General features: G+C 35.1%; 2 protein-coding genes across 13 annotated transcripts in view; one reads left to right on the top strand and one right to left on the bottom strand.

Annotated features, from left to right (window-relative positions):
• Positions 1 to 13,783, top strand: part of KANSL1L (KAT8 regulatory NSL complex subunit 1 like) — a 58,576-nt gene that overhangs the window by 2,199 nt on the left and 42,594 nt on the right. For 9 of the 10 annotated variants that reach the window (XM_087949665.1, XM_087949673.1, XM_087949678.1 and 6 more), the window contains exons 2-3: positions 4,911 to 6,019; positions 13,018 to 13,159. In XM_087949665.1, the coding sequence (XP_087805791.1) occupies positions 4,938 to 6,019; positions 13,018 to 13,159 (1,224 nt within the window). In that variant the 5' untranslated portion in view covers positions 4,911 to 4,937. Of the gene's footprint in view, positions 1 to 1,780; positions 1,864 to 4,910; positions 6,020 to 13,017; positions 13,160 to 13,783 lie in introns of all 10 variants that reach the window. The other variant, XM_087949649.1, reaches the window with a different exon arrangement.
• The window catches only part of RPE (ribulose-5-phosphate-3-epimerase), a 53,797-nt gene continuing 52,903 nt past the window's right edge, over positions 12,890 to 13,783 (bottom strand). For all 3 annotated transcript variants that reach the window (XR_015746511.1, XR_015746510.1, XM_087949707.1), the window contains one exon: positions 12,890 to 13,102. Coding sequence is in view for 1 of the 3 variants with exons in the window: in XM_087949707.1 (XP_087805833.1) it covers positions 13,090 to 13,102 (13 nt within the window). In the remaining 2 variants the exon portion in view is untranslated. The remainder of the gene's footprint in view (positions 13,103 to 13,783) is intronic.

The raw sequence follows: 13,783 nt of genomic DNA on the forward strand, positions 1-13,783 counted from the left end.
TAAGAGTGAAAAACATACTAATTTTCCAGAAGTAAATCAGTGTCCAATTGGATTCTTTAATTCGTTAGAATCATATTGCTAATAAGGCAATATCGCTCAGGTTTGAATTTCAGCTTTTGTATTCTTTCCAAATGGGAAATTCTATTATTCTGGAAACTCTACATTTTAGCAAATACAGTGAAAATAATAATAGCATAAATTATATGCTAAAATATGTATTTGTTGAGTGAATTGATCTGCCTATGTGTTACTCTATTTCAATAGATAACTTGCTGGATATGTAACTTGAGTTTACCTTAAAATATGGGACTTGATAATTATCCAATACGATAATGTTGTCTTGAACTAGTGTTTTTATTTATGCATATATGCTGAATGTCAGCATTCCTCTAAGGGTTAAAATAGATATCTATCAATTTACTACCTAACCTCCTTAAGTAGAAATTCCATAGCTTGATCTGACAAATTTTTATCTTCAACCTGTCTTTAATGTGACTTTTACTAGTATATTTGAAAAGTAGTATAAATATTATAATATAATTGTAAATTAATTTTGTTTGATTTACAGGTAGTCCCCAACATATGCCCACAATTGAGCTCAAAACTTCTGTTGCTAAGCAAGGCAGTATTTAAGTGAGTTTTGCCCCAAATTACGAACTTTTTTGCCACAGATTAAGTGAATCACTGCAGTTGTTAAATGAATCCTGCAGTCATAAAGTCAATAACTTTCCCCATTGACTTTGTCGGAAGCTGGCTAGGGTCATGTGATAGTGCAACTATCATACATACATGCCAACTGCCAAGCATCCAAATTTTGATCACATTACCATCGGGATACTGCAACAGTCATAAATGTCAAAACTGGTCATGTCAGTTTTTTCAGTGTCATTGTAATTTTGAATGGTCAGTAAATGAATAATTGTAAGTTGTCGGCTACCTGTGTATCTTTCTACTTAGTATCTCAGTTTTGTCTTCTAAAAAGTAAAAATTATTTTGAAGATAAAGGTGTCATACTTAGAAATAGGGGAATGCTCACTTCCCTATTCTGGAATATGTCAATAACATATGCAAAAATCTACAGGGGATGAAATAAACAGTTAAGTCCAAATAAGATACTATAGTAATAAATTGTAATGCTGTTATTTTCATAAATGTTAAATAATCAGATAGGTTTATGATGGCCACTATTGTTTGTTGTTTCTGATACCATCTGAATATTTTTCCAAGAATCTCATCAGCCTTTGGTCTTGATTGAAGTATTATAATTTGTGATTCAACATATTCAAAAATTGTGTGTCAGGTAGTGTAGGGGTTGTCAAACTTTTTCAGGCTCTGGAATCCAGTTTGGGTCCATGGAAGGAAGCAGACATCCTTTGGAAGGCTGATTTTTCAGCTAGCCACTAGAGATAAAAGGGAGACAAAATCCAAGCAGAATTGCACTCTTAAGCAAAGATGCACGGGAGAGAATGCTAGGGTTTCACAAAACATACTTTGAAAAACCTTAAACTAATCATTACCTACATTTAAAAAAAATTGAGTGAAACTTCTGATTCCTGAAAATTAAAGAATATGTACCATCCACTTTATTAAGATTATTCTTATTAGTATTTCAAAGTGAAGGTTTCCTATCTTGTGACCCAGTTAATTGAAACCAAGTTAATCCCTTATTTTCATAGAGCTTTTAGATCATTGACACCAAATGGATATTGGTATTGGCAGAGATTATAAATTTTAGTTTGTGTGATGTGTTCACTCGAGCATTTTGTATCATTGTGTGCAGCATAGTGAACATGGACAAGAGAAAGAAAAGCAGAGAGTTGCCTGAGGAGGAAAGGAAGAAGGTAATAGCCGAGCATGGTAAAGGTAAAGGCTATAAAATGTTCCCTAAAGACCTTCATGTATCTGTGACCAAGCTGATTAATATTAACAAGAAATTTAAGGTCCATGGGATCATAGGCAACCTCCCTGGATGTGGCTGCAAGAGAAAAATTGACCCCAGAATGCCCCTCAGAATGAGGAATACCAGGGAAGCTCCACTCAGGAGCTCAAAATCCAAGCAGGATTTTCACTCCTTAAGGGAAAGATAGTTGTGTGCTGCCTGCACTGGACAACCCAGGCCCTCACCCCCACCCTTGAGACATCCTGCACTTCTTTCCTTATTGCGCTCTCTCTCCATTCAGGAGCTGAAAGTCCTCCCTGTCAAAATCCAAGCAGGTTTTTCAGTCCCTGAGTGAAAAGACACTCATACACGGCTTGTGTAAGGCTTCCCCACCCATCTGAGGCATTCTTCACTGTCTCCTCTCAAGAGCTGAAATTCCTTTAAAAAAAATCAGCTCCCTCTCATCTCTAGTGGGTGAAGGAGCAGCCTTCCAAAGGATGTCAGCTCCCTTCCATGCGTGGAAGAGATGTCTAGTATTGATGAGTTTCCCTCAACAATTTAAAATATCCCATGGTCCCTTATGAGCACATAGTTGGGCAACCACAACTTCCACCAACTGCTCCTTATTGTTATAAAAATGAATAAGCAACAATTTGATCTTAAAATGTTTTCTCATGGGACTACTCAAAGTTTGCGATATCTAAAATAATAAATGAATAATTTATTATATAATTTTACTATAATTTCATTGTAAGCTCTAGTAGACAAGTCATCTTCAGATAAAAATGCTAGACTTCACCAATTTCTGCAGCTACCCCGTCTATGACTATGTAAAGCTTAAAACTTGTATTTTACAAAGAGAAGAGGGCTTAATGTCTGTTAAATCTGAAAAATACTTTATGCATGTTGGTCTATCATTTTGCATGTGTGTCAAAAGTGTGCATCAGGCCGCCCTTCTTGTTCTGAGCCATTGGTGCTCAGTGCTGGAACTACTACTTCTCTTTGTTGCTATGGAATTTGGAATTTATTTATGAAGAATTTTAGATATATCATGCTTGGATTGTTGCAAAATGGTTATTTTATGCCAGTTTCCCCTCAAGTATGTCTGTATTCTTTTTAATTGGTTAGAAATATGTCTATAGATTAAGCATCATGAGAGATACATAAGATTTCCAAGCTCTAGGCAGTGCTTTTCTCATCCATTGACAGAGAATCCTATTTTACATCTTTTCCCCTTTCCTCTCACTGTCATAATAACCATAATAACCTATACAGATTTAAAAAATATTAAAATGCTCTTAAATAAACTTGATTTTTCTCAAGCATTTCTTTTAATTTCATGATCAGTATATTCTCCAAATAATGTCCAGTTTATAATGATTAGCTTTCAGGATAGAATAGAATAGAATAGAGCTGGAAGGGACCTTGGAGGTCTTCTAGTCTGCCCCTCTGAAGCAGGAGAACCTATACTATTTCAGATAAGTGGCTATCTAGTCTCTTCTTGAAAACCTCCATTGATGGAACACCCACGATTTCTGGAGGCAAGCTCTTCCACTGGTTAATTGTCCTCACTGTTAGGAAGCTTTTCAATTCCTGATTGCTTTTCTCTTTTATTAGTTTCCAACCATTGTTTCTTGTCCTGCCCTCTGGTGCTTTGGAGAATAATTAGATCTCTTCTTTGTGGCAGCCCCTCAAATACTGGAATACTGCTATCATGTCACCTATAATTCTTCTTTTCTTTAGACTAGCCAGACCCAAAACCTGCAGCCACTCTTCGTATGGTTTAGTCTCCAGACCTTTGATCATTTTAGTTGCTCTTCTCTGAACTTTTCCCAAGGTCTCAACATCTTTTTTGTAGTATGGTGACTAAAATTGGTTGCAGAATTCCAGGTTTGGTCTTACTACGGTTTCTTACTAGGGTAAATCAGCTAGGTGATTACCTTGCCAAGGTATGTCAACAGTATCAGTTCTAATGTGTAACCTGGTTGCTGGATCTTAGCAAGCAACATTGCAAGTTTCCCACTTGAGGCTGTTTTCTTTCTCAGATTCCCAGTAACATTCTGATTATGAAATTGGAGCTTTAAAAAAGTATTGTAAGCTGAAGTAGTCTTCTAAATAAGATATCTCACACTTTTTAAAATTTTGAGACTGTCTTACTGAAGTCAATGTCTTTTGAACAGTTCTAGCGGAAAATTGACTATAGTCTTATAATACTAAATTTTATGAGGGTGGGGAATGTCAATGGTTTCCTTTCTCCCCTTTCTTTATATTCTTTGCCATAAGCTGGTATTTTATAAATAAACAAGTTTATAATGCAGTCATAAAGTGATTGTACATGAATGTTGTTGCAATCTTTTTGATCCTATCTTTTTAAAATATATGCTTACAACTTACAAATATGCTTTGTGTTAGTAGCATCATTATTATCCTAAAACACTTTGTAGTATGTCACAGAATATTATAGAATATTATTTTTTAATCTTGTCCAAATTTATTAAGAAAAAGTAATTTATTTCAATTGGACATTCTTCCAAATAAATAAGTTTAATAATGTAGTTACGGTAAAATATTCAAGCTTACCTAGAAATAAGTATATATGCATTCATGTAATTAATAAATGTATTTAGGATTGCAAAGTATTAAGATTCTCATTAAAAATTTGACTTTTCATAGTCAACAGCATTCAGTTTTGAATAATGTATAATTCAGTTTACAAACGTGTGCAACTCTAGTCCTTATTTTGATATCAGAAGGAAATCAGTAGAAAGGTGAATATCAGAATGTGTCATGGAAGAGACATCCTACAAACATGCTCTCCAGAAATTAGGCCTGTATTTCCCAGAATTACTCAATCGGCCTGGCTATTGTTGATGATTATAGAAGCCCTGAAATATGGAGGGTACCCAAGTTGGCAAAAGCTGGATTTGTTGAACTTCTTTCTGATATTATTCATCTTTTTTTTTTTTTTTGCTATAATTAAAATTCCACAATTTTATTTGACAGTCTTATTTATTGTTTCCTTTTATTACAGGTTTGCTGTAAGCAATTTACAACAGCTATGACACCTGCTGTCCAAGAGAAAACAATGAAAAGTCATGGTGTCTATTTATCATCTTCTTTACCTTCAAGAGAGATGGAGTCCAGTGAAACAATAGCAATGGAAAGTACTAGACCAGTAAAAGAGAAGATAAATGATGGTTCTGCTACAAGTTTTTCTTGTTCTATTTTGTTTCCTGCTTCTCAAGTCAACCACAATATTGATTGCTTTAACTTAAAATACTTTGATCCCCAGTCATCTAAACATTGTTCTTTATTAATGAATCCTAATTTAACATTCAGTGTAAACAATAACAATTGTATCCAGAAGAACTTAGAAGAGCATAATTGCTCCAAATCGAGAAATCCTGTAAGTAACAGCACTAATACACATTTTAATCAGAGTATTAATTCAGAATCTGGAGAACAAGTTAGAGGAGATGTTGTATCAGGAACAAGGAAAAGCTTTCTGAAAACAGAGAGATTACTGGATTTACACTTAACTGAATTGAAGAACACAGAAGAAAAGCAGTTTCCAAACTATAAGTGGTATCGAACAAATGGTTTTTATGGCAAGGCTTTATTTGTTAATCCTAATACAAAAAAAGGAGGTTTGTTCCATCAAATACTCAATGATGCTCCAGAAGTAACAAGAAATTGCAATCCTGGCAGCAAAGAACAGGAATTAAATTTTCAGTTACTTCAGTGCGTAAGCAAGCAACAGACTTTGTTAAACCGGGCCAAAAGAAGTCAGAAACGCTTGCAAATTTTATTAGCAAAGCATATTGTCAAACATTGTGACCAGCAGATGAAATGCTTTGTGAAACATCAGCTACAGAGAATGAAAGCTTTTCATGATACAAACAATCTTTTGGATGGAAACAATGAAAAATGTACTATGGTTAAAGTTAAAAACTCCCTAGAAGCTGGTAGGAATAAAGACACATGGTCTAATTTGGGTTCCGCACCTGATGAAATCAAGCTGTTTGCTTGTTCTACAGCAGAATTGCTGTCTCAAGCGGAAGAAAGTTTGGATTCGGAAGCAACTTGTAGCAGCTCAAGTGAAGATGACGATGAGCAGATTTCCAAAACAATTCTGCCAATGTAAGCATTAAAGCATTTCAAAATATCAGTGCTACAGATCTAACAGTTTTATATACTCAAATTCAATGCCTATGCTTCATACTTAAAATCTGTATAAGTTGTTATATTAATGAATATTAATATATGCATATAAAATATTAAAATATGCAGATATTTTGAGGCAATTTTACTAAATGGTAAAGTTATATCCAATGACTGAAAACTTGGAAGACAGCTCGTATTCAGTGGGGAAGATGAGTAAATACACTGAATGAAGGGAATTTATGGTTCTGTCTAATTGAGTTTCACTGTTTAACCTTCATATAACTTATTCTTTTCAGATACCCATTTCTCCCACACACTCTACTTATAATGGAATTTTTGTTGTTATATTACAGAAAATCATAAGAATTAAACCAGGGCCTGACTTTTTAAGAAGGAGTCAGACAACTGAAACAGATTCAGAAAAAAACAAGGATGATCAAGAGACTAGAAACTTCAGACCTAATCAGGATAATTTAAGAATTGTTTAGCTTTCAGAAATTGAAACCTAAGGGAAATGTAATAGAATAATATTGAGATACTAGGAAAATGATACAAGATTATTGAGATCTGTTTTCCATTGTTTCAGAGCATAGGATGTAATTTAAATTACAATAATGTATTTAAATTACAGGAAAACATCCTAAGAAATAAAGAGCTCCTGGGAGTGGGAGTGTTGAAGTAAGGCTTAGACCATGAGTAGGGGATGCTTGATTTCTATAGAGTTAGACTTATAAATAGTCCTTCAAGCCTGATTCTGGAATGGATGGATGGGAACTAAGAACTGCTAAAAGATGTAATGTTACATAGTGCATTGCGAAGCAAAACAATTTGTTTTCTTAATTTTAGTTTAGTATTAAGCATATCGTGAAGCAAAGTACAGTTGCCAGTTCTCTAAGCTATGTTTACATAGCTACTAAGATGGTTTAATGTAAAAAAAAAATCATGCCTAATATGTGTTATGTTGAGAATGTCAAAATTTTCCATTAGGTAAGTGTTTTGTCCAATAAATAGGTGTTTTGTACACAATCTGGTTCTGACTTTTATGCCAACATGTATATAGTAGATCCAGTTATCTAATTTTGTACTAGCTATTTAAATTAGTATGTACTTGATCCCCAAAAGGCATTTGATCTTTTTGAGAAACAGTTTGGTGGAGTGGTTATGGTATCAAGTCAAAAACCAGGAGACTATGGGTTCTAGTCCTGCTTTAGGCATGAAACTAGCTGGATGAGTTTGAGCCAGTCATTCTGTCTTGGCTCTAAGAAGAAAGCAATGGCAAACTACTGTATGTATCTTGCCAAAAAAACTGCAGGGACTAGTTTTGTTAGTCGTTTTTAATACCAATGAGTATCAGAAAGACTGAAGTATAGGGTGTAGAATTTGTGACCTTTCAACTATGTATTTCTTTTCTTTTATATTGGTGGCATATACCCAGGAATTATGGAAATAAATATTCAGTATCATCTGGAGAAGAATTTCCAAGATAAAGAAAAATTCAGGACATGACATTGCCTCCTAAAATTATCCAACTGTTTAATGGATAGATTGAATTACAGTGGTACCTGCTTTGAAACTCATCAAATTTAATACTCAACACATTTTGATATGAACACTTTGTCCCAGTACTCATTGTTTGTTTGGTACTCAGTGCACAAGCTAGAACTTGTCAATATTTTTCTGCCTTGTAACTCACTATATTATTATGGGAATTTTTTTTTTGGGTATTCATTGTTTTTGATATTCATTGCGTCTCCCGGAACCAATTAACAATGAGTACCGAAGTACCACTGTAATTTGTTCTGTGCCAAACATTTCAGTCTACAATAAGAGTTTCTAAAACAAAGATGATAATGACTGTTGCTCAATTTTTGAAAACCTAAATATCCAACAAATAATTTGTCTGAAGTAAAAAGTGAAGGTTGGATGTTGTGACAGATAGAACTGAAATAGTTAATAATTATAAGTTATTATGTAGAAGATATCTGAGTACTTTGAAAGCATATTAATATCACATTAATAACATACTCCTTCCAAAAATTATTCAGGTGGTGACTAATCATACTCTATTTCTAAGATTATTTAGATATTTTGGCATTTTACCAGAACATAATAAAAATTTGATGTAACTTACTGCAAGTTTTAAAAGCATTATTTGAAAAAAAAAATTTTTTTTCTACAACACATGCTAGATATGGCCTATAATACAGTGATATCTTACATGAGCTATATATAAAAGAGAATGCATACATTCTAATAGAAGGATCACATTATACGGTAGTATCTCAGTTTGCCCACTGCCACACACAAGAATGCTGTAGTGTCTTCCACTTCATGATTTACTAATGGAGGTAACAAAGTACTTGCAAATATTTTGCAAGTACCAATATACAAGGGGCAACTGAAGTAATTAAATATAGTTAATCTCTTCCTAGGCTTACATATCTGCTATTTTCAGCTACTCCATAATCCTTGGAAGTTTAAGGTGTTCCCCATAGGTGCTATCTGTATGCCAAAATGCTGTTTCTACATTATAAATGAGTAAGGTAACCAATCGTCCTCCTTTAGGGAGGACAGTCCTCCTTTTGTAAGTTCTGTCCTCCCTTGAAAAGTGTCCTTCTACATGTCCTCCTTTTTGATATTTCAAGACTAATCTGTAAATCTCCGTATTTGATCGATGCCGATCCGATCCGTTGTGTGTGATGTGACGTATTTGTATTTGACATGATTCATTAAGGCCTGGTACAGTGCGGCAAGACGCAATTATGAGACACATGTGCTCCACACAGGAGAATTGTTTTGAGAGTGTGTGCCATGTGAAAGAGTGCACCGTGTGCAAGAGTGTGCTGCGCGCAAGAGTGCGCCGCACGCAAGTGGCTTTGTTTTTTTTCTTCAATTTATTTGTGTCCTCCTTTTCATTGTAAAAAAGTTGGTCACCTTATAAATTAGACCCTGCTATTCTGAATCTCTTTATGGGACTTAAATCCAGTTAGGACACATCTTTATTACCGAGATCTACTCTCACGAAAATAGAGTTGTTTTATCATTTTGTCTAAACTTTCTAGAGAAATATCGCCCTAAAACCTCTTGTAGAAAGCCTCATTAATATACAATTTGAAAGTCCACTGGATTAAGAAGAATGACACTTTCTCCGCAGCTTAAAATAGGGGAACTAAAATAAACAGCAGAAGCCACTCTTGTTTGTTTTATCATGTGAGATGATTTCAGTCATTGTTAGATATAAAGTCAGCACCTCTTTTGTGTTTATTACCACCAATAGCTAAGGTGGTTTTAGCCATGATTAGGATCTGTATCACATGCCCTGCCAGAGCAATACTTTTCCCATTAGTGCACAGAAAAATGATTTTCCTACAGCTGCGAGCTTAGGCACCTTGCCATGCATACCAAAGCCAAAGAACTGCATGAAAATCATTAACTTAATGATTTGAAGGCTATGATAAGTTGTCACATTCTGTTCTCCAATTTAATACATTCTTCAACTCCTAAATATTATGGCCTATACCCGTGATGGCAAACCTGTGGCATGCAGAGCCATTTGTGCCGGCACACAAGCTGCAGGCAAACTTACCTCACTGCGCATGTGCGTGCCTCACAGCTGATTTTCGGCAGGTGTGAGACCTTTTTCGGACTCCCAGAGGCTTGAGGAAGGCTTCTGCAGGATTTGCAGGCAGAAAACTAGGCCCGTTTCATCACTTCCTGTTTTTCCAGAAGTGCCGGAAGTGACGAAACTGGCCTAGTTTGCGGCCTACAAAGCCTGCAGAAACCTTCCTCAAGCCTCTGGGGTCTGAAAAAGGCCTCACACCTGCCGAAAATCAGCTGTGAGGTGCAGTGCAGGTAAGGGGGTGGCTTAGTGGGTGGGGATTGCGCACGCATTCGTAGGGCATGGGAGCGCGTGCATTGCCTTCTGGGGTGCTGGCATGCGAACGCGAATGTGCAAGCGCACACAATTTTTGGCACAGGAGCCCAAAAAGGTTAGCCACCACTGGCCTATACTATGAATATTTCACTGTTTTAGACTTTTTTTTAGTAGTGTGCTGCAGGCTATGTTTTATTCCCAATAAAAATAAAACATTGATTTCATAATTAATATGTTTGAGACAATGGTGGGATTCTATTTTTTTACTTCCAGTTCTGTGGGTGTGGCTTGGTGGGCATGGCAGGAGAAGGATACTGTAAAATTTCCAATCAGAGGTGGTATTTCCCGGTTCTCCGAACTAAAAATTTCTGCTACCGGTCATACATAGCTGGTCAGAACCTGCTGAACACCACCTCTGCATTGGGAAAATAATCACATTAGTTAAAATTAAATACTGTTAATGTAATTGTTTTCCTAGCCATATATTTAACAATGTTCTTTAATGTCAAAAAATTACAATTTGGTAATTTCTTTTTAAAGCCAGATGTTTGGGAGGCTGCATACGGGCTACAGATATTCTACTGTTTTTTTCTGAATTTGATGTTTAATTATTATTGTCTTGGGCTAGAACTAGTTTAAGGTTTGTGCTACCATTACGTACAGCAGAATTTAGAACTGTGTAAGAGGCACTACATTTCACAGCCTGGAATATATTTGTCATTTTGAGTCCACATTCTCTTTACTGCTATCTCTGTTTTCAGCTTGTCATTTTAGCTAACTATGTTAAAGTCATATGTTTTCAAGGCTTCTTTGTTTTAATGCTTTGGCTTTCAGTAACATTGAGATTTAAATTCTAATACATTGCTCATTTATAACCAAGTAACAAGCTTGTTTCTTAAATTTATTTGTTAGAATTATATCCCACTTTTATATAGTAACTCAGGCTACATTGTATTCTGTTCTACTTTTTTACACAACAACTCTGTGACAGAGGTTTCACTAAAGTCAATACCACTCCATATGCTTCCATAGGTGAGGATGGATTAGAGTTGGATGTTTTTATGGATTGATTTTAGCCCCTGTATCATTTTAGCTCCAATGTATAATTTTCTCTCCAAATGATATATTTGGCATCTGTTTGTAATAAATTCCAAAATGCTTTCTAAATTGCAAGTATTATATTAATTGTAGAATACTTTTCTATTAATAAACAGATTTATTTTAAACAGTAATTCCAACAGTAAGTAGACAGACAGACAAGACAAACACACACAGACACACAGAGAGGGAGGGGGGGCTTATACTGTGGAATCCTGTTTGAATACAATAATTTTTCTGTCCGTGTTGGTGAGGTTGAAGATTTCTGCTTGGTATTTCTTTGATTAGGTATTGTTTTCTGCCCAATTGATTGTTTTTCTGCTGATAATCCCTGTTTATCTAGATGTTGACTGCAGGAAAGGATGTATTGTACTCTTTATACTTCTTTTTTATTAGCTCTTTTGAATGGTGTATAAATTAATTTATCTCTAGGTGTCCGCCAATGGCTGATTTGTCTGAATGTCAAGCTTCCAGGGATTCCTGTTTTTTTGGATTTAGCTTGGTGTAGAATGCTCACAGCTTCCAAACTAAAACTATGTCTAGTCTGTCAATGTATTGTGAGATTAAACAGTTCTCATTGTGTGTATTGCCTGAATGTGCTCTGATTAGGAAAAATAGAAATTTACTGCTTGAACAATAATAAAATATTAAATGAATGTGTTGTGGTTCACCGGCAGCGGTTGCGAATGGCTGAGGTCTCTGACAGCGAGGATTTGGAGGAGGTGCCTACATGTGATGCAGGGATGGGGCCAGGACTATCGGAGGTTGTGGAGTCTGCACCAATGATGAAGAGGGATTTGGGGAGCCTGTGCGTGCAGGGCTGCTCGAAGGAAAGAGCAGCTGAAGCAGCATGGCAACTCGGGAGTAAGAGTGGAAGGTGATGGCCCCTTCTATAAGGGATAAAAGCCAGCTTTCAGGTTTTTTATGCTCTGAGTTCTTGTCCTCCGGTTTGTTTTTGGAAACTTCTGGCTTGGGATATTTATCTGCAATTAGTCTTTTGTCCTTGGCAGCCTTTCGCAACCTTGAAAGGGCTGGCTCTTATCTGGGACAATTAGTTTTGAATGACTCTTGGCTGTGAATGAACAGAATTCACAGCACCGCATTAAAAAGGTTTGTTTTTATACATACTTTGTGTTTGTTTGATTTGAACAAGGCTTGGGTCAGAACAGAATGAAAAGAACTTACCTAATGCAAAAAACCAAATATAATAAATAATAGCCTGAAGAATTGTGTAATAGAAATCAGAATTAAGCTTATCAAGTGCTCATATTTAACTGATCTAGAATTATATCACAAATGCTAATTCACCTTTAATCAGAATATACTGTAGAATACCAACATAGAATGTTAAGCAGGAGACCTTACACCGTTCTGAACAAGTGCTTGTCCAATCTCTTGGTGAAAATTTCCAGTAATGGAGCATCCACAATTTCTAGAGGCAAGCCTCTCCATTAATTAATCATGCTCATTGTCAGCCAATTTCTCCTTATTTCTAGGTTGAATTTCTCTTGAATGATCTTCCATTAGTTCTTGTCCTGCCGTTAGGAAATAGGTCAACCCACTCTTTGTGAGGTCCCCTTAAGTACTAGAAGACTGCTATCATATCTTCCCCAGTACTTTTAGACTAGACATACCTAGTTCTGTACAGTGTACAGTTTAACCTCCAAACTCCTTACTATCTTTGTTCATAAGAAATACTTGCATACTAATCAACTGCCTATCATCTAAAATTTTACCCAGAGATCAGCACTCATGAATGTACTAGTGTTTGAAAAATTGAATATACATCAAAATAATAATGCAGAATATATATGTAGTCTCAAGTCTAGACTACGGTAGTATAAACCAACTATTTATATTAAAAATAGATGTGTAATAACCAGGCACAGTTAATTTATTAAAAGACTTGTGGTTTTCAAATAAAGATTCAGAATACATAAGTTATTTTTATAAAATGAACAAAAATCATTTCTGTTGTCTAATCAATGTTCTATCTTCTCAGTAACTGTAGATCTGACTGGAAATGGTTGGTAGAAAGAGCTAAAGTTGGCTGTCAGTGGACATGGCTTCAGGATCAGATTTCTGAGCTGGAATACAAAATTCAACAACTTACTGACCTTCACAGACAGATTCGTGCCACCAAGGTATTATTAATTAATTAAAAGTATTTATTCAAAAAAAATGTTAAAATGTTGATAGGTATTTTCCATGAACTCTATACAGAAATGTTTTGAGAAATCTAAAATGACAAATCGGTGAATTTGATGTAAATCACGATTTAAATCACTAGTAAAAAGACTTGATTTAAATCAATTCGATTTAAATCATAATTTTTAAAGAGCAACTCTGTCCCGCAATGGCTCCTCCTCTGACCTGATGTTGATTCACCGACAGTCCCAATATTGCAGAATATACAGCCTCATGCTACATAACTAAACTCCATTTCATGCTGAATAAACTAAATGATTAATGTATCTTAAATAGAAAACTATCTTTAGATAGATTTTTATTCCAAAAGCAGTTTATTAAAATAAATTTGATAAAAATAAAATCCGATTTAAATTTTAAAAATCTGATTTTTTAAAAAAAATTAAAAAAATCATTGATTTTTATGCACCCTGTGACAAATGAAAGAATAATCGGAAATGTAGATATTGGATTTGATGATGGTGAAATTATATCCCTTCTGTTCAAAGTTTAATGGAAGAGCTTATAGCCTGAATAAGGACCAACTTGTATAGTAATGCGATCCTTGAAAAGTTATACAT

Source organism: Notechis scutatus, chromosome 1 (genome assembly GCF_049901735.1).
Source record: "Notechis scutatus isolate UNSWTSFEM ecotype Mainland chromosome 1, rNotScu1.2, whole genome shotgun sequence".
NCBI lineage: Eukaryota > Metazoa > Chordata > Lepidosauria > Squamata > Elapidae > Notechis > Notechis scutatus.